At 47.1% G+C, this 23,826-nt stretch overlaps 2 protein-coding genes across 3 annotated transcripts in view; one reads left to right on the top strand and one right to left on the bottom strand.

The window, feature by feature from the left end:
- Window positions 1-187: 187 nt before the first annotated feature.
- On the top strand, window positions 188-12,097 carry LOC102696541 (membrane-spanning 4-domains subfamily A member 5-like). Of its 2 annotated transcripts, none has more exons than XM_006641844.3 (7): window positions 188-352; window positions 4,208-4,407; window positions 5,328-5,435; window positions 6,350-6,406; window positions 7,403-7,624; window positions 10,138-10,257; window positions 11,186-12,097. In XM_006641844.3, exons 2-7 carry the CDS (start codon window positions 4,234-4,236, stop codon window positions 11,240-11,242), a joined length of 738 nt encoding a protein of 245 aa, XP_006641907.2. In that variant the 5' UTR covers window positions 188-352; window positions 4,208-4,233; the 3' UTR covers window positions 11,243-12,097. The 2 variants fall into 2 exon arrangements, with proteins under 2 accessions (XP_006641907.2, XP_069041554.1); XM_069185453.1 differs by lacking the exon at window positions 188-352 and adding an exon at window positions 360-462.
- The window catches only part of LOC138216014 (protein rapunzel-like), a 34,106-nt gene continuing 15,838 nt past the window's right edge, over window positions 5,559-23,826 (bottom strand). Inside the window, exon 3 of the transcript XR_011183874.1 lies at window positions 5,559-5,569. The gene's annotated coding sequence lies outside the window, so the exon portion shown is untranslated. The remainder of the gene's footprint in view (window positions 5,570-23,826) is intronic.

The following is a 23,826-nucleotide window of genomic DNA, read 5'->3' as shown; positions in this document are numbered from 1 at the left end:
AACATTTTACCTCCCAGAATTAAAAACAAAGGACATGTCAGTGAATTGATTTTTTTTTTTTTTTGCGGTGGGGGGTGTTAATAAGGACAGCTCACTTTTTGATGTGCGGGAGGAAAGTCCCAATCATCGTCGCCAGACCGCTTCGGGGAAGGAAGGAGTTAAAGGTGAACCGTGAACTTCAGCCCAGCCCCGCCTCAGCGGAGCGGCCTGGTAGCCGTGCATCCGTAAACCGCGGACATCTCGCGTAGCAGCGCCCGTCCGCAGCCCGCTGTCCGGATACAGAGCGGAGACAGGCCAGTACTGCGTGCGAGTGACTGCTGAGGACACTGCAAACATTATTATTATAGTTCAGGTGGGTAGCTGCGTCAGCATGTGTAGTCTGCAAAGGAACAAGTAACAGGTTTATTCCCTGCTGGAAAGAGAAGAGAGAAAACAACGTGTCGGATGTGAAGCCTTCTTCAGGTGTGAGGAAGAATAATCATCATCTTTGTTGTTGTTATTATTATTATTATTATTATTATTATAGAATGCCTATTTACGGATCACAATGTTAACGTTTTTTATTTTTTCCCCAGCTGTGAATACTGTAGGAAGAAGTCGTATGGTTTAACACTGGTTCCCCGATACACTTCTACTTATAGCGATCTGTGTGGGGGGGAACCTCCGTTTAGCTCACCCGACTTACCGGGAGCCTCTCCCCGTTAGCCGGTGGAGCAGAGCAGGACAACGGGGCTGTTCAGTTCGACTGTGGCGCTGTGTGCCTCCGTTTTACCGCACAATCATTTTTTAATGCCTTTCCTCGCTGCCAATCGTTTTAACAGTGGCCTGAAGTGAATTCAAGCGACGTTTTAGACAATTCCGCGTATCCTGCTCTCGTTCACACGCTCCAGGGAAGTTCCTCTGGTCAATTTTAGCTGCGCTTGTTTTTACGTTCAGCATCTGCGTTACCGCTGGCGTTTCGCTTGTAACCGCAGAGCCCCCTGTGTTGCAATCCGTCGATGTAGCCAGACGCCCAGCTGTGAGAGTAATGATCAGACAGAGAACTGAGGAGCTGGTTGCGCTGAGATACGGGACTGCTAGGAGTTTTCAGACGTTTAGACGCACAGCATGGCCACCCTGAGTAGCGCTCGCATATCCCACCCTTCTACATGTTTAACGGCTGCATGTTTTATACAGTGTAAGCCAAAGTGAATTTGTGTGCAGACATCAGAAAGTACGACCTGCATGGTGAAAGCTAGCTGGGCAGTCTTCCTCCGAACTAGGGGGTTCTGATAAGCAGACGCCTTTCTTACTATCACATTTGGAATGGTTATCGGCCCACTCGGAAATCCGTAGATGTGCTTTCGTGGGACTAACTTTAGATTTCTGTGGGTATAAAGCGACGCGGTGCAGTTTTCACCCCTGTGGAATAAGGAGAGGGCGGGAAGTGGGAGATGGCCGCTGTTTGCTCTTCGGCAGGAGGGTATGAGCCCCTCCCCCAGGAGAACACGCAGACGCAAAGTGATTCTTTCAGTAAGATAAGGGGAGTTATAAATGTGTTTGTTCCACTACTAGCTTACTGAGCTGAAGATGTCACCCTGCTGTTTCCTGATGGGGAGTTTCCCAGTGAGATTACCGCATGCCTGGGTCATTTGGTTACACGCACCCACAGCTCTTTGTGTAAAAAGGCGCTTCCTGTTTTTGTAGTTGGCTGGTGACATGCCCTGGTCTCAAACCCGTGACAGCTGTGTGATGACGCTGGCGCGCTCGGCAAACACGACGCCTCCGATCTCCCATTTTAAGAGGACTGTCCATGTCTTTCAGCCCCCCTCTGGGACCCTAAATCTAACACGTTGGTTCCCTTCAAGGAAAGTCTGTGAAGTCGTCCTCGGTTGCTTTTGCAGGTGGTTCTGCTAAGAACTAGCCAAAGCTGATGATATTCCCAGCTACTCCCTGGAGTAACACTCCCTGGGAGTGTCTTATACACTTTAGCCTAACTCTTCAATCATCTGTCTCTTCTGCAGCAGCACTGAAGAACTCAGCTCCAGCACATTATCCACTGAAAGCATCATTAATGCACTAAAACTCAGCTTCACCCCTGACACTCAGTTCTCAAACTTCACTTCAATAAACACTGTAACATCTTTCTCACTTTTCACCAAGCGCCGGGTCGTTGTCAATGCCGAATTCTTCTGGTCACGGACTCTGGCGGCTGATCCTGTTTGGCCAGGCACTCGAGGGACTCGCGCCCCCGATACGGCGGCAGCCGGTTCGCCGTCTTCTCTCCCATCTCGCGCTCGGAGACCGCCGGTTTCTCTGCCGATGTTGAGACAAAGGGAGTGTACAGGACTCAACCACAGCTAGACTCCTCTCTCTGGTCTACGGGAGGAAAGTACCCAACACCAGACCCCCTTCTGTTCCTCCACAGCACTTTCTACCTCCCTGAGTCTGACAAATAATCGAGCCAATGGCCATCTATTCAGCTACTGTGACAACCCTCAAAAAGTGACAGAAGCTGTATTTTCTCAGGTACCCTTAACCTTGTCCTTAGAATGTCACTGGCTTGTAGGACAGCTCAAGCTGTTCCACACACACACACACACACACACACACACACACACACACACAGTACTGCTCTTGTTCGCCCTTTTATTGAAAGGTATAGACAGATTCAACCTAGTGGGCTTCTTCAGAATAAACATTGAAACAGAAATCTGATGGCACAGGTAGAAGCCAAGGGTAAGGACATTCCAAACCGAAGAAACTCTTTACACAAAAAGTGTTGGGCGTCTGGATCAAGCTACCCAGCCACGTTTTTAAGGTGTGACCCTTGCATCTTTCAAGGAAGGGCTGGATGAGATCCCCTGATCGATAAGTTAGTCGTTGTGAACTCTGGACTTTGCAGGCTACTTGCGATCTTGCAGCGGCGTCAGCTGAGAGATGAGTCTCTCCTCCAATCAGGGCTCTCCCGTAGGGTGTGGCTCTGCTGTGTGTGCTGCAGAGGTCGCCCTGGGGACGCGCTTGACAAACCACATCTTGGAGACACGGTCCCCAACCTGCGTGTGTTGATGAGAGGCTTAAGAGCACTGCTGTTCCAAATTCAAGGGGTGTGAAACGATACTCCCAGCTGTCGGAGTGCATCTGGATCTTACCTACAGTATCTGTTATTTCAGGCGGGTCTTTGAGGTGAGAGTTTCTGGGAATTTGTAAGTAATGTGATCCTGGACTTGACCATGCAGTTTAGACGCACAGTTTCTCATTGATGACGTCTAGCTTGCTGTGAATCTCCACAAGGTGCGAACTCTGTGAGTGGGTCTAATTGCAGCTTATAACAAGAGGCTTTTTAACATAAAACTTCAATGAGATGCGAGTCTTCATTCGTTGGATTAACCCTTGTGGAAAGATGCCCCACTGGGTTCTGTTTTACAAAAGCCAAACCCGGGACACTGTGGGCAAGGGCTGGTATTTGGTCTTGAAAATGTGTTGAATTGGCTCTCCTCTAATTTCAGTCAACGGTCTCCCATTTTGTGAATGTGCCCATTCGAGCATTTCATGTTGCATTTCTGGAAAATAATTGTTTAAAAACAAACAAACATCCCCCAACGTTCAAGAAACAGTGTTCAGAAACGGGGAATATAGTGCACCCAGGGTTGTGTGGCTACAGGGGTGTAGGCTGCATGAAATGTATTCATTTTTTCATGTTTGCTCTAGTTTCAGCTGAACCTCTGAAGGGGAAAAAATATCAAAACCCCGTTCTTTCTTCAGTTTTGTCCTGTGAGCTGAGCTATATTTCCAGGTGTAAGCTGAGGAGTGTAGATTCGAAACCTTACAGGGAAATCACCTTGGGCGAGTCTTAAGTAAAGCCTAGTAAAAGCCCAGCGCTGTTAATAATTCATAACTGCTTACACTTATATAGCGCTTTTCCGGACACTCCACTCAAAGCGCTTTACAGGTAATGGGGATCCCCTCCACCACCACCAGTGTGCAGCCCCACCTGGATGATGCGACGGCAGCCATAGGGCGCCAGAACGATCCCCACACACCAGCTCTCAGTGAGGAGGAGAGCAGAGTGTTGTAGCCAATTCATAGAGGGGGATTATTAGGAGGCCATGATTGGTGAGGGCCAAGGGGAAATTTGGCCAGGACGCCTGTTGTCTGGCTCTGTCAAGCACTAGCTAGTCTAAAGAAGATGGTAGATAATCCGATGGGTGTGATGATCTCTTTCCAGGCCCCCGAGCGAGCGGCGCTGGCAGCATGTCCATGTCCATGACTAGGGGCGAGGGGGTGACGGTGTTCACCCTGACCTCGGACACCAGCAGCAACTGGCCCCTGGTTTGCCAGCTCCTGCGGCAGCTGTGCTGCAGCCCGGTGTGCGTGGTGTCCCATCAGCTGAAGCAGCTCTTCACCGGCACACAGACAGCACTGGGGGTGAGCGAGCACGGCGCTCAGCACTGGGGGTGACCTTCACGAGCTGTTTACATCTCGATTTGGATCGATTCATGGTATTTGAAACAGCTCAGTAGGGTTACTAATGATAATTGCTAGGCGTTTTGGATCCCCAGTGGATCTCTTACTTGGGAATCTTGCTGAATAAAGAGGAGGCTTGTCCGTATTTCCCCTACGCCTCTTAGGACTTGACTGATTTGTCCCCTGACGACCTCACTGACCTGTTATCTCTCTACACACCTGTACGTTAAGGGTGCCAGACAGTGCAGGAGGTTTTACTTTAGAGCTTTTAATAGGTCTTTCAACAAAGAGGACTCTTGAACAGCCTATCCCAGACCGCTACTAAAATCTCACACCTCAGCAATCAGTGAAATAATCAGACCCTTCATAATGTTTAATTTTAACTTTTTATTTTCATACATTTAGTAATTATTTCCTAAACATATTGGAGGTCTGCCTTTAATCTGTTATGTTCCAGAAGTAATTTAAGGTCTCCAACCCTCCCAACTCCTAGCCCTCACTTCTTTATCTCCACTATGTGAAGTCTAACCGTAATCCACTAATAGAATTAACATACAACCAGTGAGATTATTTTCAATTGTCTCCTGAGGCTGCATGGTGTAGTGGTTAGCATTGGTAAGCACTGGGTTCAGTTCCTGTCTGTGTGGGGTTTGTATGTACTCCCCTTGCTTTCCAGAATAGGTGATCCTCAGTTGGATGAAACAGAAATAGAAACAGATACAGGCCTCCTATGATGCCCTCTAGTGTCAGTTTTATGGTCTGTGCTGTCCCTTCATAGAGTTGGCCTGCGACAGAATATCCTAACATCTGTGTCATCTGCTTGTTAGGAAATCTATTTGTTCGAATTTCTCCTTCACAAACTTGTGGTTTATTTATTTCAGACCATGCAGATTATAGTGGGGCTGTTCAACATCGCATTTGGTGTGATCCTTGGACGGACTTCATACTTCATAATGAACTCAGACGCACCCTTTTGGCTGGGAGGTCTAGTAAGTCTTCAGAGCTTAGAACAACAGTCCTTTTTTCTCAGTGAAAACTGAGAACTTTGAGTCTCCTGCTGAAGTGAAATGTTGCTTCTCACCTCAGGGTTAATCAAAAACAGAACTCGGAGTAGCAGAAACCACTTCCAAGAACATACAGTAGTTTTCACAGAAGAGAGGTTGTAGTCAGATCTGTAGCATTGAATAATGCCTGGTTTTGTTCCATGTTCATCCATCCAGTCCTAAGAGTCATGGCTGAAAAACAGCATGTAGAAAGTTGAATATCAGAAGTATATGCTTCCTCAGTGCTGGTTGAGTTTGGGCCATGTTACTAGCCCACTGTGACTGTGATTCCCCAAGGGGCTCAGCTGGAGGGAGGATGGGATTAGTCAGACGGGCGCTTGCAGGATCGCAGGGCTGTTGGTGAGAGACGCTGAACCTCCTGCGTGAGTGTCATGATCGTCATCCCTCCTCTAGGGGGCGCTCCGACCCTTTTTGTGTTTTAGTTTCAGTATCACGTACGCCACATCACTCTGCAACTCCCAGCTGGCAGCCCCACTGGAGCTCAGCAGGTGTGAGCCTGGTCAGTACCTGGATGAGAGACCTCCTGGGAAAAACTAAGGTTGCTGCTGGAAGAGGTGTTAGTGGGGCCAGCAGGGGGCGCTCACCCTGTGGTCCATGTGGGTCCTAATGCCCCAGTATAGTGACGGGGACCCTATACTGTAAACAGGCGCCGTCCTTTGGACGAGACGTAAAACTGAGGTCCTGACTCTCTGTGGTCATTAAAACCACCAGAGAAAGGGATAGCACATAGATCTTGTTATACCCTTCACAGCTGTTCCACAGAGTCCATTTTGTCATTTCTCCCGGAATAATAAGTATAAAGTTAGAGAGTGACGAGTTCCTGTGCTCTTATCTCCCAGTTCATCGCCGCTGGTGTGATGTGCATCCTTGGCGAGATGTTCCCCAGTCCCTGCTTGGTAAGTCGCCTGTTACTCCCTTGAGGTGAGGTGTCGGTGTTGGGCGGGTCCCCCCTGAGGGAGCTGGGAGACTGAGCGCTTGGCTCGGGGGAACGTGGCCCTGATGATGAGCCGTCTCTGGACCCGATGGGGAGGTGTGGGCTGGGTGCTCCTGAGAACTGGGGGCTGTGGTGCCTCTCTGCCCTTTGCCTTGAAACGCTTGTGATCATGTGTTTTCCTCTTATGGGAAACATGCACATTGGATTTCACCCAGGTTACTGCTATTATGTACAGTATTGTGTGTCGATTGATGGTAAAAAAGAATCAATTCAATTTGAAATAAGTCTACAGCACAACAAAGTGTGGAAAAATTAGAGGGGTCTGAACACTTTCTGAAGGCACTGTAATCCGCTTCTGTCTTTTCCTTGATTGCCACCAGGCTTGACTTTCAACAGGTAGAATCAATTCAATTCAATTTATTTTCATATAGCGCCTTTCACAACACGTTTGCCCCAAGGCGCTTGACAATACAATTGACGATACACGTTGTCAATACAGAACAGAAGACCAGAAGACAACGGAGGAGAGGACCCAAAAACTCCTTAGTAAGGAGGAAAAAAACCTCTAGGGGTCCAAGGTCAACTGGCTGTCCAGCACCTTTGGGCATGCTAACATTATATAATTAAAAAAAGGAAACGATTAGGGTATTAATCCATCCAGCCATCATGTCTTCTGTGTGCAGATCTCTGTAGACCAGTAAATTGCTCCTAAACAATAGCTATATCCACAATGTCCCCCTTGGATCCATGGCAGTGATGCAGGATCCAACTCGGATGGAACCCAGCCCGGGCGCCATCCGGACACGTGGGGAGGAGATCACCTCGTGATCTGTGACCAAGTTCTCTATGATAATGTGAATTTTGCCTTGTGCCAACAGTCCATCGGGGAATGAAACGTTAATCAAAACGTTGAATCGGTATCCATTAAACCAAGGATCTTTCTGCTTCTGCCCTGCAGGTGTTTCTCACCATCTGTATGAACCTGGTGAGCTCTGGGCTGGGACTCACAGCCATTGTGTTGTACTCGGTGGATGTGGCCCAGCTCACGCACAACTCCTGGATGTACTATTGCTCAGATGATAAATACAGGTCTTGGACGACAGCCCCTCCTGACCCGGAGAAACAGCGCATCATGCAGCACAACTTAGCTGAGTGCAGGAGCAGCCGCCGGGTCCTGGTGGTAGGTCTCCTTCATTCCTTACAGTAGGCGGAAGGTGGGGGGAAATATAGCTGGTCCCAGGCTGTGGTGAGGTGGGCAACACCGCACCCAAACAAACAAGGTAAGAAGAGCTCAAAAAGTAAAACCAACACTCAGTAAGGAACAGGGCAAGCACTGAAATAAGTAAACAAGCACACAAAGGTAGAGAAGAAAAGCAAACTGGCATAAAGAAACTACGAGGTAGCTAAGCTAATGAGCCCTGAGTGAAGGTCGCAGGAACTAGTTACGGGAAATGAAACTAATAAAGAAAGGATAATGAAATAATAGATGAATTGGCCGCCCACTGTGAAGGTCTGCCTGAGCGTGTTCTGACGTCTCCGGGAGGTGTGCTGTCCCACGAGTGCCTGCGGGATCGATTACCGTGAGGTTGAACTAGTCCGATACCAGGGACAGGATTGACATCGTTTACGCAAAAGACAATAAAATCTCTCAGTCATTTCCATCTTGTGAGATTGGTGCCTACAATGGAGCTTACTTACACTTGGGAGTTCGCAATGTCCAGTTTTCATCATCACAATGTTGCCAGTGTCGCCAGATGATCTGTGGCACGCGGTGTCGCATCAGCAACATGTACACGACTCTCGGTTACTCAGTCCACACTACGCTATGAATCTGAGCAAGGTATTGCACGAAACAGTTGTGAAATTAAGTGATGCCAGCAGCCATGTCACCCTGCAACTTACAATTGGCAACCCACTGGAGCTAAGCAAACCTCCTGGGAAAAACTAAGGCTTCTGCTGGAAGAGGTGTTAGTGGGGCCAGCAGGGGGCGCTCACCCTGCGGTCCATGTGGGTCCTAATGCCCCAGTATAGTGACGGGGACACTATACTGTAAACAGGCGTCGTCCTTCAGATGAGATGTAAAACCGAGGTCCTGACTCTCTGTGGTCATTAAAAATCCCAGGGCGTTTCTTGAAAAGAGTAGGGGTGTTACCCCGGTGTCTTGGCTAAATTTCCCATTGGCCCTTACCAATCATGGCCTCCTAATAATCCCCATCTATGAATTGGCTTCATTACTTTGTTCTCCCCCCCCCCCGACGGCAGGTGGAGCGATGCCAGTTGGAGTATTCTCGGTCGCATTTAATGGCAACGTCAGCTCAAAGATTTGGTTCAAACCACCAAATGGAGACGGGCATGCCGCCAAGCGGACCTTGTTGATGTGGGATTAACGCTAGGATGAGAGAGAGTTGTGATATTAAGTACAACGCATTGTGAGGCAATTAGAAGAAGTCAAGATTTCATTGTCTTCCTGGTCTGAGAGTACTCCCGGACATCATTGTGCCAAGTGACTTTGTCAGTCCCTCCGGAACAACAGGGTGCAGAGCTGTGAGTTAAACTGTGATCCGTTTGGTTAGGGGATATTCTTTCTAATTTAATTTAGTTGACATTTTTTTCCCCAGCTATAGCCAGGTCACATCTTTACCGGGCTTAAGACTTTAAAAAAGCCTTCACATACTGTATACTACTTGATTCATACCTATTCATATAAAAGTCAATACCCCAATAAAGGAAAACATTCTTTATGATGTTGATAATGATGATTCTTCATCTGCTCTTGTTCAGCTCATGCTTCTTCTCGTTGGCTAAATGCAGGGAACAATTTCATTCAGAGGCCTTCACTACCCTGTTCTTTCTTCTATTTTGTGTTGACCTGCTGCCAGGACTGCACACGGTGCTCCAGCTATTGTACGTGTATAAATTAGTGCTGCATGAAAAACAGGAAGTGCAACTACACAAGAGCTAAAGGATGAGCTCCACAGCAGAGCATGGGTATGCCCTCCCTCGCTGTTCTCCCTCCACCTGCAGAGCTGTGAGAGACAGAGTTGAACTGTGAGTTTGCCCTCCCTCACCGCTCTCCAGCGGAGCTTGTTGCAGTTTCAGCGGCCAGTGACACTTCCTCTGTGGTTTTGCTGGCGAGGGTGAAGGATTCGATGCCGGGCCCTCCTGCCTTCTGAGGTGGTAGTTAGTTGCGCAGTTAGTCGGGTTCTGACTCACTTTAACCAGACGAATGAAACCAGAGTTTGCCTTCGTGAAAGTGGAGCAAGCCTGAAGCCAGTTAGAACATTTGATTCAATCGGGCTGACTTGAGAAAGTCTTGGACTAGCTAAACCTGCTTCGTGAAACGGAGACATGTCAAACTGTCTCAGTCTCAGCTGATCAGCTCAGCAAACGGCTCCATCGATACACTAAGAGCTCAGCAGGAATGAAAACCTGTGACCAGGGTCCCCAGTCCTGTGTGTCTGCAGGATTTCAGTCCAGCTGGACTTTCAGTGACCTCAATTAGCTCATTATTGGCTTAATTGGACCAGTTTTACAGCTTCTTCCAGCTCTTCAGGAGCTGCTGCTTCGAAGACCCCTGGAAACCTCACCGACACCCTGGGTATCCAGGAGCAGGCCTGGAGAGCCTCACCTGCAGCTCCAAGTGTGTGAGGCTGGCCTCAGCTTCACTCACGGTCTCCTTTGCTTTGTCTCCAGATGCTTGCGCGGGGACTGGATATCAGTCTGATAGTGTTTGCGGTTCTCCAGCTGTGTGTGGCCCTCAGCGCGTCTGTTCTGGGCATCAAGGCATTGTGCAAGACCAAGGGAAAGGCAAAGGTAAGGAATGAGACCAGTAAAAGAGAAAAGGAATGCACACCCAAAAAATACTGAGGTACTTCCAGGAAAAATCGCGAAATCAACTGCGCACATACAGTCATCTCCAAAATAATGTCATTATTAGCACTGGTCAATGATTTGACAGAAGCCTTCTTCAGGAAATACTGTACATCTTTGGCTGGGCAACTTATACAAGCCTGTATTCTTTAGTTGTTTATTATTTAACTGTTGGTTTGAGAGGAGGCCCTTGGTCTTGGAATCAATGCATCTGTTTGGCCATACACATACTTAATTATCTGGAGACCTATATGTATCAGAAAATGCATGTTTTTCCTAAATGTTCAGCTTCTTGGGAGTGGTCTTCGATGTCTGTGGCCAAAAAAGAAAATTAAACTGAACATCAGGAACTAGAAGGATTTCATGCAGCATGACAGCAGTCAAGATCTCCCTCTCTCCTGTTGCTCTGACTGCTAATTCTCTGTGATGTCACTTCCTGAAAGCTACACAAGCCATAGAGCACCTCTCTTGCTCACATTTGACTTTCTGCCTCCCTTCTCCACCCCATCTCCAGCTGACCAGTTGCCCCTTGGTTAACCTCTCTCTGTAGGGGGTCTGACTTCCTCATCCTACAGGTGTTCACCCCCCCGCCCAGCAGGTTCAGCGAAAACTTCACCTATGTCCGTGAACGTTGCTATACACATTTTCTCAGGGCATGATGTTGTGTTGTAATGTTGTTTCTCTACGTACCTAATCCTTTGCCTCCCAGATGGGCTGAAGAGCAGGACTCTAGTTGATTCTAAGCGCTAAGGGGCAGAATGAGAAGAAGAGAGGCCCAGCAGATCTGTGGCACAGCAGCTGCCTGGCCTCTGGGATGCAGGTATGGACCTTGTCATTGTTTTTTTTCATCTGCACTGCCGCTGTTTTGCAGCCAGAGCCTGAGCCTGACACCAGCATTCCCCTCCTGGAAGAGGGCCCAGTGGTGTGATGAAAGAGGACCTCACTGTCACACGAGGATCAAGCCGATCAGATTGTCTACGAGCAATCAATTTCTTTGTCAAATACAGCCTTTTTAATTTCATGCTCCTATCCCGATTTAGTGCCTTAGGATGTGAAAAGATTTAAGACTTAAGCAGTGCAGGATTCAGGCAATTGAAATCTCTCTAAAAATGTTTTAGCTCTTGTGACTACCTGGGGGGATGGGAAGGGCTATTGATCAGCTCCCCCTGTGTTCTGCGACCACATTGCTGTTAATATGTAGCCCACCTTGAGAAAACCAACACACAGACGAAGTAAAAATAAACAGGGAGGACACAGCCCAAGGGTGGTGCAGTGGTCAGCACTGCTGTCTCGCACCCTGGGGTGCTGACTGCATGGAGTGTGTTTGTGTGAGTTTCCTCCAGGTGCTCCAGTTTGTCTTCTGCGAAACCTGGCTCTGGTGTGTGTCTCTGTGTGTCTCCCCTGCACTGTACAAGTGTCCCATCCAGGATGTATCCCACCTTGTGGCTGTTGCTTGCTGGGATAGGCTCCAGCTCCCCTGTGACCCTGAGCTGGATCAAGCCCCATCGCCCCTGACAAACAATCGCCTGTCTGGAGTTCCAATACAGACCGAAACCGTTTTCTTCCTCACTGTATTTACAAGCTCTAATTACTCAGTTATACCAGGTGTGCCTCACTCCACAGGTGTTTTACATTAACATTTTGTTTAATTAACAGGTGGAAAGGCAGAAAGTCTTGCATTATGTATTGGATATTAGCATTTTGCAACTGCATCAGAATGTAGTCATGCTTTTTCACACGTTTTTTTAACACTGTAACACTCAATAAAGAGATGATGCACTGAGCTGGTGTGATCTTCAGGGATGTAACGAAGTACTAAGCAGACACACTACTGTGACTGAACACATTTTTAGATGGCCAGCGGATCCCTTATTTGTTCAGCCTTATAAACAAAATATTACGTTTCACATGATTCAGTTTTGCATTTTATACGGCACCATTTGGAAAAGGGAATAATTTCCTTCTCAGGATGTGAAATTCTACTTGGTTGACTGTGAACACAAACTTCAAGTAATTTGACTGCTGTTCTGTGATTCCACCTTTTTCTTAATGGCACGCAAACCCACATTCTACTGGTTTAAAGCTTTATTTAAGCATAAAACACAACAATAGCATTTACAGTGTTTTGCATGTTAAAGATTTACCTTAACACTTACAAGCCTGGTCCTTGCCTGGCACACTAAAGCAAATTTAACTGTGGAATTAGATTTATGTTTCATACTTAAACATTTGATTTTATGGTATATTTAAAGTCTGACAGCGGTAAGACTGTCTATTAGTCCAACTTTGCTCAAGTTGATTATCACAAGGTAATTGATGTCAGTTTAAAATTTCCAAACACTGCATTACAGTGTTATTTCCACCTGTGTCTGTTCTTCAGAAATTCGTCACCTTCCAAGAGCTGTTTGGTCAGGAGTAAGAATCAGTCATTTGAGGACAGTCTGCCTTAAGTGCTGAAGTATTTTGTAAAGAATCCCCTTGAAGTTGGATAGTGTTGAACCTGTGATCAAAACAAGTGGTGCATAAGCAGTAATTAGTACGGGCAATTTAGAACTCAATTGTAATGGAAAACGTTTTGTAGCTTTTTGTAAGTAGCTTTTTGTAAGGCATGTTCTGCTTGCTTCTACCTGCCATGAGTACTAGATTTGTGACGAAGAGGCGTAGTCTTGCCCTACGTCGTGTCACAGAGTAAATGGACCGCACAGCTCTGCGTATCACCGAGGTAAATACGAACAGGAAATTCAATCTCGTCGAGAAGCCAGGCATTGTAAGCATCCGGTTATCCGCTAGGGGGCGACAGGCGACCACCTGAGTAAAAGACTGGCTAGTGACGCTGACGGCTGACACCAGCGAAGAGCAAAATACGCAGATCAGAGAATCTGCATTTTGACGGCGATTGTATTTGACAAGAGTGTTCTGGTCAGAGAATGATGAACCTTGAGCTAGGTCAGTCTGTATTATGCAAGCGTAGGACGGCTCCACCATAAGCCTCCTTCTTTTGAAAAAGATAACAATAAATTCGAAAATGATCATCTGCCAGTGGCACCGGACTGAAAGGTGTCATTTTTTAATCCACAACCCCCTGGTTTGCCAGGAAAAAAAAGACTCGAATGAGTTCATCACAAATTACGCAGAGATTGAACCCAACGTGCAATCCGGTATCGCTTTGATGTGTGAAAGTATTTGTGTATGTGTGAAATCTGTATTTTTATTAGGCCGTGGCTGCGCGGAGCCGCAGACTCGGACAGTGACGCGGCGCCTATTGCCACACACCCACACGCCCTTACACCCTTCACGGCCCGACACCCCGGCTTGTCCGTCCCTGAACCACCTGAAACCGGCGCCCGGTCTGCTCGCAACCCTCCTGTGCCGTAGCGGGAGGTTGGCAGCCGAGAAGACGAAAACTCGCAAGAAAAAAACCAACACGGGTTCAGTCGGTTCCACATTCCTGTTCATTTGCACGTTGTAATTAAGTCGACGCGGCGAGTACTTCGGTAAAATCCAGTCTGACCGGAAAAGGCACGCGAAGGAAAAAAAAAGGCATCACAGTATCCACGGAAGCTAGCCACTTTCACGCATAAAACAGTAGTGACGGAATATAACATTTTCTTGACTTTATTGCAAGATAGGATGATAATAATTGCTTACACTTATATAGCGCTTTTCTGGACACTCCACTCAAAGCGCTTTACGGGTAATGAGGACTCCCCTCCACCGCCTCCAATATGCAGCAACCACCTGGATCTGCGTAAATGCATCAGTTAGCATCAGTGTATTGATATTTGGACTGCACATATACAGTACGCCCGATTGCCTTAACATTATGCGCAGGCTCGTACAACATACACTTATAAAACAACCCCAGAGAGCCGTTGAAAACACAGGAAAATGTGTAGAATACTACACTTTATACGCTGTGTATAACGTTTGTAATGCAGTGCACAAATTCTGACCTCTACTGAACACCGCGCATTCATTCACTAACCACCCCGCAGGGAGGCAAGAAAGCCCCTTGATTAACACGGGGCGCTTTTCATCTTCTTTAACCGCCGTCAGTCACCCTGCGATCTCCACACCTCACAACCCCAGAAACCGCATTCCAACACACCCGCGCTGTGAAAGAGAAGACAATCCGGATTTTTAGAATGTTTGCTGTTTTTTTTTTTGTTACTTAGAAGCGGAAACCGTATTTCCAGGGAACGCGATGTCGAGCGGCTGCACCCGTGGAACTGACCGTGCTCGTGTGTGGGTTTAAAATGGATTGTGTCGGGCAGCACGGTGGCGCTGCCAGCGCGGAGTGATGTGTTAGAGCAGTCCAAGGCGATGTAACGCCGTGTGTCAAACATTTAACAGATAAATACAGCCAATCATACATGTACCGTAGGTCATCGTTAAATATTCTTCTCTGTACACGTCTTTAAAAAAACCAAAACGAAACCGAGCATCAGTTTTATTAATGCATTAGCTATTTTTCTTCAGTAGGTTACTCGTTTGGCAAGTGGAGTCTTAACACGGTGAACTTTTTAAAGCTGGTCACATTCCTGGCTTGAGATCAGATGATATTGTAACGCAACGGGGGCTCAAGCGGGCGCCCTTGCCGCATCTGGTCGGCCCAAAGTATAGGTGGCTCGAACCCGGGACTTCCGCGTCTCTCTGCAGCGACCTAGCCCCGTGAGCTAAAGAGAGATCTCTCCACAGCCCAGTAGCTGTGGTCCTGCTATCACAGGGAAGGGCGGTGACGTCACCCGCTCTGGTACGCCGGCTCTTACACACAGTGCTTGTCGGCCGTAAGCGTTACAATATGAAGAGCTCACACGCCGTTCCTGAACGACTTTATAACTCCTGAAGTTCAGGACGGTCCTCATGCGGACCGGTTTGCCCAGACGTCACCAGCCAGGCCTCTGCGGACGGAAACCCAGTTGATTCCGGGCTTGTCCGATACTCCGCCAGCCCCTCCGGTGTCTGTTCACCCTGTCGAGTGCTGCTTTATCCGAACGGACGGTTAACCAAGCTGGCGAAAGGCGATGTATAGTTTAGGGTGCAGAAGCTGTTGGAAACAATGCAGGAACAGCTTCAACAAATCTCTAAACAACCATTAAAGTAAGCAATTAGCCCTGGAGACGTACGATAGAGCTCGGATTGAAAACATATATATTGTATATTGTAACGCAACGGGGGTTCAGGCGGGCGCCCTTGCCGCAGTAGGTCAGCCCCCCACCGTCGGGGGCTCGAACCCGGGACTCCCGCGTCACTCAGCAAGGACCCAGCCGTGGTAACTCGGCTCTTACACACCCTGATGGCCGTATGCGTTACAATATATTATGCTACTGTATATCTTTTTTAAACCATGCAGTGATTTTAAACGCGATATTGAGGAGTGTTTCTCAATACGTTGCGACAATATTGTGGTAGCAACAGAGGTGCAGGATCACGGATATATATACTGTATACATCTTTATCAAGCTGTAATGAAGTGCTCGATTAAAGAAGAATGCGCTTTAAACTGAAGCACGTACAGGTGAAGAACAATAAAACGATGCTATCTTCATTTCAACCCGTAGAGGGGGTGGTTTGAAATGGCAGGGTTGTACTTCAAAATTTCACATTTCCAATCGCCCCCTCCCCTCACACACCCAGAAGCACGCTGTAGTCTCACAAAGCGCTTGGACTGTGGTCCACAGTATGTCAAACACTTCCAGGATTCGCAGGTGTCGTATCCCATTCGTTACTGATGGAAATCTGTGTCCGACACAGTGGGCTCCGGGCTCAGCGTCACTCAAGCGGGACAGTAAATTTACATTCCAGGCTGTACTGTAGCTCTGTACTTCGCATGTGGGAGTTTCTCTATCTGCTGATAATTAGTGGCTCTGACTACACGGAGCGTTGTGTGTTTTCGGGGGAAAAAGGCAGGATTTCTAAGGTCAGAAACGGGATGATACTGCAAAGCCGCAAATCAGAAATGTCCACATTTGAATCCACCCTCGGTACACATGATCCCACTGTCACGATGTCCCGCGGGGTTGGCTGGAAAAGGGCGTTGTTGTGTTACTTTTTAAATATATCTCAAGTGTTGTCATAAGGAGGCCTCAATGACTGCTTTATTTTCAGACATACGACAAAGAGGTCCCCGCGGCCACACCAATACCGGAACCAGACCTCGAACAATCGCTCTCCGTGGACGTTTCCCACGGAGCCGGGCAGGGCCGAGGGGCGTGAGAACCAAGTCACGTCACCCGGACCTGCCACGTCAGCGAAGATCGGCAGAGCTCGGGAGTCCGGGTAGAAATAAAGGGATGTCAGACAAGCTAAAAAAAAAAACAGGTCTGTCGCACTTCCTGTAATTTCCTTTTGAGCAGAAGTCTTTTTTTTTCTTCACAAAACATGTGTTGTTTTTTCATTTTGAACTTCGGGCTTCAGTGCCTGCTGCGTCCAAAGTGTCCAAACGGCTGCCGGGAACACGCAAGCTCAAATATCCCTCCCTCGTGGTGTTGACCCAAGTCACGGCTTGCCCACACAAAGTGTACCTTTAATTCAACCAGCGGGCGCTTCAACGCGTGTCCTCCAAAAATTCCTGCTTTTGAAGGTCATACCTATAAAAAGCCCCTCTTACCAAGATAAGGGAGGGAATTTAGTTTTCAAATAAATCGTCTGAAACAAATGGTTCTCAGTTGCTCCTTGAAGGAATGTGAGGATCCCAACCTAAGATGCATCTAAGACATTTTATTGTGCTATTAATAATTAAAATTAATAATAATAATTGCTTACACTTATATAGTGCTTTTCTGGACACTCCACTCAAAGCACTTTACAGGTAATGGGGATCCCCTCCACTACCACCAGTGTGCAGCCCCACCTGGATCTGTGTAAATGTGTGCCAGAACGCTCACCACAGTGGGGAGGAGAGCAGAGTAATGAAGCCAATTTACAGAAGGGGACTGTTAGGAGGCCATGATTGGTAAGGGCCAATGGGAAATTTGGCCAGGATGCTGGGGTTACACCCCTACTCTTTTCAAGAAACACCCTGGCATTTTTAATGACCACAGAAAGTCAGGACCTCAGTTTTACATCTCATCCGAAGGACGGCGCCTATTTACAGTATAGTGTCCCTGTCACTATACTGGGGCATTAGGACCCACATGGACTGCAGGGTGAGCGCCCCCTGCTGGCCCCACTAACACCTCTTCCAGCAGCAACCTTAGTTTTTCCCAGGTGGTCTCTCATCCAGGTACTGACCAGGCTCACAGCGGCTGAGCTTCAGTGGGGCTGCCAGCTAGGAGTTGCAGGGTGAGATGGCTGCTGGCAAACGTGATCTGATTCGCACGTGACCTGTCCAGAGGACTGGGGCTGTACTGTAGACGCAGTGGTGAAGGTAATGCGTTCACTGCCAGGCTGGCCTGACTCTGTGAGGGTCAGAGTCACAGTGAGGAGCTGCCGTTTGTATGGGATGCGGAGGAGTTTCGGTATCGCGTTGCCAAAATCAGAAGGTGGACGACAGAATGCGATCTAAGATGGAGGGCTTGTTTAATTGGACCGTGTTCGCCATTTCCCGGTCCTGGCAGCTGTGGTTCGTGCCGAGTCTCACCAGTTTCTGGAGACCTGGAGCAAATTGTTTTTGATGAGCAAATCATTTGTTCAACGCAAGGATCTCGTGATCGAAGGGAATGAAAGTATTGAAACTCTCCTGCTTTCTTAAACCAGAAAGAGCCCCCCTTAAAAATGAAAAAAAATTCTGGGAAAAGATATGGCAGTGTGCGGACCAGCTCCACCAGACTCTGTAACAGCTTCTTCCTGCAGGCTGTCAGGCTGCTCAACACCCTGGAATCTACTTGCACCCACTCCAGTCCCAGAAACAGGGTTTAAATCCCCCCAGTGTGTTGTGTATATTGTATTATGTATTGCCTTGTCATTTGCACTATCTGCACTTTGCACTATGTGTATCCCGTCTACAATGTCTATGTCCGTGTCCTGTCTGTATTTGCACTGTGGCCCAGGAGGAACGATATTTCATTCCACTGTATACTTGTATATGGCTGGAATGACAAATAAACGTGAACTTGAACTTAAACTATTTACTTTTCAAAAGGATTTTATTTTGGCTCCGGATAGTCTCCCCTGTGACCCCGATTTGGAAGAAGATTAAGAGGAGGGGTGGAGGGATGTATAAGGATGGGTAAGGATCAGAAATATGGAGAAATGTGGTATGCTCCACGATTCCTGAGGCCTATAAAGTAGTAGCAGACCTGGCCTGTTCCTCAGTGTGCCGTGCTATGGGAAATAAAGCTGACGTTACCAAAAGGTAGGCCCTTGCATGCAGAGCTGCTCTGAGTGCTACGGGTAGCGTGTCTGCTCCGTCACTTCTGTACATGCAGGGCAGGGCTGGACACACTGGGGCAATTTCCTTTCGACCACTCAAGCTAGTGACCAGCCCTGATTGAACCTGCAACAATTGCTTTCATCAAATCTTGTCTTTTCGAATTGAAGAGTTATGGAAGAGCCTTGGAGATGCAGTTACTGCTGGACAGTGGGCCAGCCTGGTGGTACTCTGACCAGATGCATTCCAGTGAGCAGTGCATATAAATGTAACATTTTCCCCCTTTCCTTTCAAAACAGTGCTTTTAAAAACGAACCCAGACAGCACAGCTGTTTCATGCATGGCTGATCATGCACTACCTGGGCTCCTACAGCCAGAGACATTACTGTCGTACATCAAGGGCAGGACAGCGGTGTTTGATGCCCTGGGCCCTGCCTTGCCAGGTGATGTACTGTCTAGTCTGTACACCTGGATGCTTGGCTGAGCTTTATTCTTCACGAGAAGAGCTGGCAAGCAGCCTGTCTGAAGGCTGAAGCTCTGGAAGCCTACAGGAGCAGCGGGAGCTGCTTCTTCACACACAGGCGGGGAGAGAACTCCAATCTGAACGTGACCTGACCATACGTACTGAACACGGCTGCCCGCTGTGGGACACATCTTGGCTCGGCTTAAGCCTGAGATGGAATTACGGTGCAGCAAAGCGGACGAGAAGAACAGCAGATCATCAGACTGAGCGAAGCTAACAGAGCTGTAGGAGCTACACTTGGAAAACAGAGCCGCAGCAGCCAAACGGGTTCCAGAGATTTTATAAGCAAATCTTGTGCTGTTGTCTGTTTAGATCCTTTGCTGCTCAAAGATTTTTTCAAAGCTTATTTCAAGTGGCGTCTGACTTTGTAAGCTCAATGTGCTAAAATCTCGCAAATGTGTCGAATCCACATAAAACCGCACCACAGGCCGATGAGGTTTCAGAGCTCAATCCCCAGCCGTCTCGCTTGGTTCACTCCGACACCATGTGATCGGTCTCGATGTGCCTTTTAGGGCGTCACCTGACAATATCAGTGGTTATTTCAGTAACATAAAATGATTTCCACAGAAACGCCACCAGTGCCAGCAGCTGGGTTAATGCTGGCCTGATAAAAGAGCTAAAGAGCTTTCCTGCATGCCGAGCGTGTTTCTCTGTGAGGGCCGCGTGATGTTTGCCTGCGTTCCTGCAGTCACCTGATGACAGGGCTCAATGGAGGACTGTTTGGGCAAATCATATTTAGGAGAGGTCAGTTTTTTACCTGATTAAATAGTGCTGTTGGGTGAGATCCCTTGAGCTGTGCATGCTGGGTTGAGTGTGCCTTTGAAGACTGAATCCAAGTTATTTGATAGTCTTGGTGGAGTTCTTCAGCTCAGCGCAGACCAGGCTGTCAAGCTTCTGGTTGATCTTGAGAAAATCAAGATCATATGGAAAGACCGTAAGATGTGCAGCTGGCCACCAAATATTAAACAGCTCTGGGTATGCATGTGGTGACCTGTGATAAACCTACTGAAGAGATGCTCCATTGATCAGTGCACTGATGCTTTAAGGGTCAATGTTTTGCACTGTGATAGAATGTCAAGGTAAATTCCAAGCCTCACAGTCCTTTCCAGCAGGACAGAACAGAGCCCTGAAGTCAGGGCCAGTCAGAGCTGCATGGATCCAATGTGTCTCTCCTAACTCTTCTAAAGGGAAAAGGAGAGCCAGTCTTAAGTGTGGTTTAATCATTCAGTTTGTTAAAATACGTTCTACTCGATACCAATCCACTAGTGGACTGGTGTCATTCAGGAGTGTGAGCTAAAATATAACCAGCTGGACTGCAGCAGAAGATAACACTGACTCACTGATACAGGGTCATACCCTCCTGTGTATGTTCAGTAATTGATAACCTATTAAGAGCTGTTTAGTCAGAAATAAGAGCAAATTCATGCCTTCAGGGGAGACATCATAGAGTTCTGTGTGCTGGAGTTTTATAAGTAAGAACTGAGTGCAAAGAAAAAGTCTAAAGCAGTTACCAGCCACTGGCACAAGTTAACACTGAAGATTAAGGCACTACCTGGATCAAACTGACCAGCAGAACCAAAGATCCTCTAGACCAGGATTCAGAAATAAAGTTCCAGTGTCCACTTTACAGTACTGTACGGTACTGTATTAAGAACCTAATACTCAGTACACATCAGTTACAGTTATTCTAGTTAATGTAGGGCAGTTAATCTGAGTTTGGATACCGTAGCCAGGAAATGAGATGTACTGTATACAGGCTGCTGCAGAACAGCTGTTCACTGCAGTATATGAGATCACAGCCTCTGGGGTGAGATCTTTGCCCTTTACACAGAAAAAAAACTATGGAGTAAGCAACTCTGAGGAAGAGATTAACACAACAGGGGCAGAGAGGGCAGCCAAGCACAAAAACAAATACATACGAAGCCTGCAAACCAAGCACAAAGGAACTGCAGATACACATGGTACAAGGAGCACAGACAGAGGAATAGACAGAAACAGGTAATGCAAATGCAAACTGCAGCAAGTATCTCCAAACATCAAGGCCTTGTGCTGTGGTGGGGTCCCCTGCTAGTTAATTTGTGAGTTTTTCAGTCAAAGAACAGCTCTGTCTTTAAGAATAATTGCCAATTAGTTTTCCTAATGTGGTCCCCCAGTTTGGAACTGTGTTGGCTGATTTTACACCATTTTCTAAACAGACAGGCTGAAGGAACTGAAAGTATTTAGTCTTGAACAGAGAAGACTATGACACAGTCAGCCCAGTGGACTTCTTCAGATTCAACGGTGAAACACACCTTACAGGGCACAGTGTGAAACTAGGGTGGCACGGTGGCACAGTGGTTGGCATTGCTGCCTTGCCGCTACCTCCTGGGATACTGTCTGTGTGGAGTTTGCATGGTCTCCCCAAGTCCACGTGTCCACCAAAGGTCAAAGACGTGCTGAGGGGTTGCCTTCTGGGAAAACTGGCCCTGATGAGTGTGTGTGTCTGTCTGCCCTGCAATGGACTGGCGTCCTGTCCGGGGTGTATCCTGCCTCGCTTGCTGGAACAGACTCTGGCTCCCCTTGATCCTGCATTAGATCAAGCAGTTAGAAAATGAATGGATAGAGATGGAAACTACAGAAGTGCATTTAAATTTGAGAACATGGAGGCACTTCATTACCTAAATTGCTGTTTGGTTAGGAACAAGCTACAATACCTAAGCCATGTTGATTAAGTCGTTTACTTCTTTCCAGAAACCCAACCCTAGGTAGGGCTGAGAATGTGGTAATGATTTCGTTGGATCTCCTGAAATTTTTTTTCCAAAACTTAGCTCATGTTCTCTCAATCAGAGAATCTATGAGGACATTTTCCAAAAGAACTGAGTGTGTTTGCTCAGAGTCTGAGACACTGAAGTCAGGGGCAGTCAGAGCTGAATGGATGCCCTCTGACGTGTCTTCTAGGAGGAAAGAAAAGCTGGTCTTAAGTGTGGTTTAATCATAAGGTATGTCCTACTAAATAACAGTCAACTAATGGACTGCCATCATTCAGGAGTGTGAGCTGACATATATCCAACTGGACTGAAGCAGAAGAAAACACACTGTCTCACTGTGGGCAGGTCTGACAGTGTCCTTCCCACCTGTGTGTCTTCAACACCAGCTGATCACCTATAAAGAGCCATTTAGCCAGATATCTGTGATAAACAAGATCCATCACGAAAGCTTTGAGACCAAGATAGACATGTTGAAGAAAGGCCTTGAAGCAGTAGGGCAGTTAAAGGGAGACAGCATAAATATCTGTGTGCAGCAGTTGCTGGAAACAATGCACATTAACTGGGACATTTTATAAGTACGGACTGAATGCAGTCAAAAAGTCTAAACAAGCAAGCAGATCAGTTAGTGGCGCCACTTAGCACAGATGATTAAGAGCTCAACTGGACCAAAAACCAGTAGAGACAAGGCAGAAAGACAAAGACAGAAAGGAGCATTTCTATGAGCTACTGTACCTGCAGTCCATGTATAGTGCACTCAACCAGCCCACCTACAAAGCTCTGGACCGGCTCATCAACTGAAGATGCTCAATCACAGTGCAAATTGATCCAGATGTTAGCTCATCTTCCACTCTGATCCAGATGCTAAATCATGTCACTAGCGGACTGTGACCAAGCCGACCAGTAGGCTGAGCAGTGGTAGTGTTGGGTTGGGATTAGTCATTCAGGGCAGTCTTGGCTTCCTGGTTTCCGCAGGATTGTGGTGACATCCTGCACTCGGGGCTGTGTAGAGCCTGCAGTGTGTCATGTGAAGTGACCAGGGGCACTGCAGGAAAGTGCACTGGAGAGGCATCTCTCCTAATGGTAGAAGAATCTTAAAACAACTGGGAGTTCTAAATTGGTTGGGTACATCAAAAACAGTTCCATTTCAATTTGATGTGTTATTTCGTTTCAGATTTCTGCAGAGTTATTTGAAGGGGAATAACGCATGATGAAAATGTCCCGTGGCTCAGAATTTTTGAGTGTCTGAAAATTTGTTGGCCATTGATCTGATGATTATCAGAGGGTGATCTACATCCACAGTGGTAAAAAGTATAAAACACTAGTAATGTAGAATGTGGCTTTTGAAGAACATATTTTCATTATTCAAGTCAGAGGGAGCATGTTTAAAGCTTTTACAAGTACAGATGTTTTCATACCCACCCAATGAAGCAGGAAAAGCAAACTTTATACAACTAAATTACTTGTTAGATAACATGTTGTGCTTAAAATACTAAAAATGTTATACTGTTATTGTACCAGCAAAGTATGGAACAACTGAATTCCAGAGAATATAAGGGTCAGATTTAGTCACACCATCTAAAAATGTATCCAACAAATACAAATCTGTAATAACATTCTGCTCTTTGGAAGAACATCTGTTAATGTGGAGGCCAGAGCAGGTTTAGCCGAAGTATGAAAGGAGGTCAGCAGCATCTCAGTGGTGGGTATTGTCATGTTTAAGGCCAGAGAGCTCTGCTAAGACTGCAGGTACAGTAAATGGTCCACAAGCTGGGGTGTGGCCATAAAATAAATCCCCAAGAAGCTCAATTTACCACTTTCCACTGGTGTGTCCATTTTTTAGAACTCAAAGGTTATGGTTATTGGGGCCATCCTGCTAGGAAGAGGATGCAAGAGCATCTTGTGAAACAAGTGGTTTGGGGGGCGACCGTAAG

Source organism: Lepisosteus oculatus, chromosome 27 (assembly GCF_040954835.1).
Source record: "Lepisosteus oculatus isolate fLepOcu1 chromosome 27, fLepOcu1.hap2, whole genome shotgun sequence".
NCBI lineage: Eukaryota > Metazoa > Chordata > Actinopteri > Semionotiformes > Lepisosteidae > Lepisosteus > Lepisosteus oculatus.
This window is presented reverse-complemented; position numbering and strand designations above follow the sequence as displayed.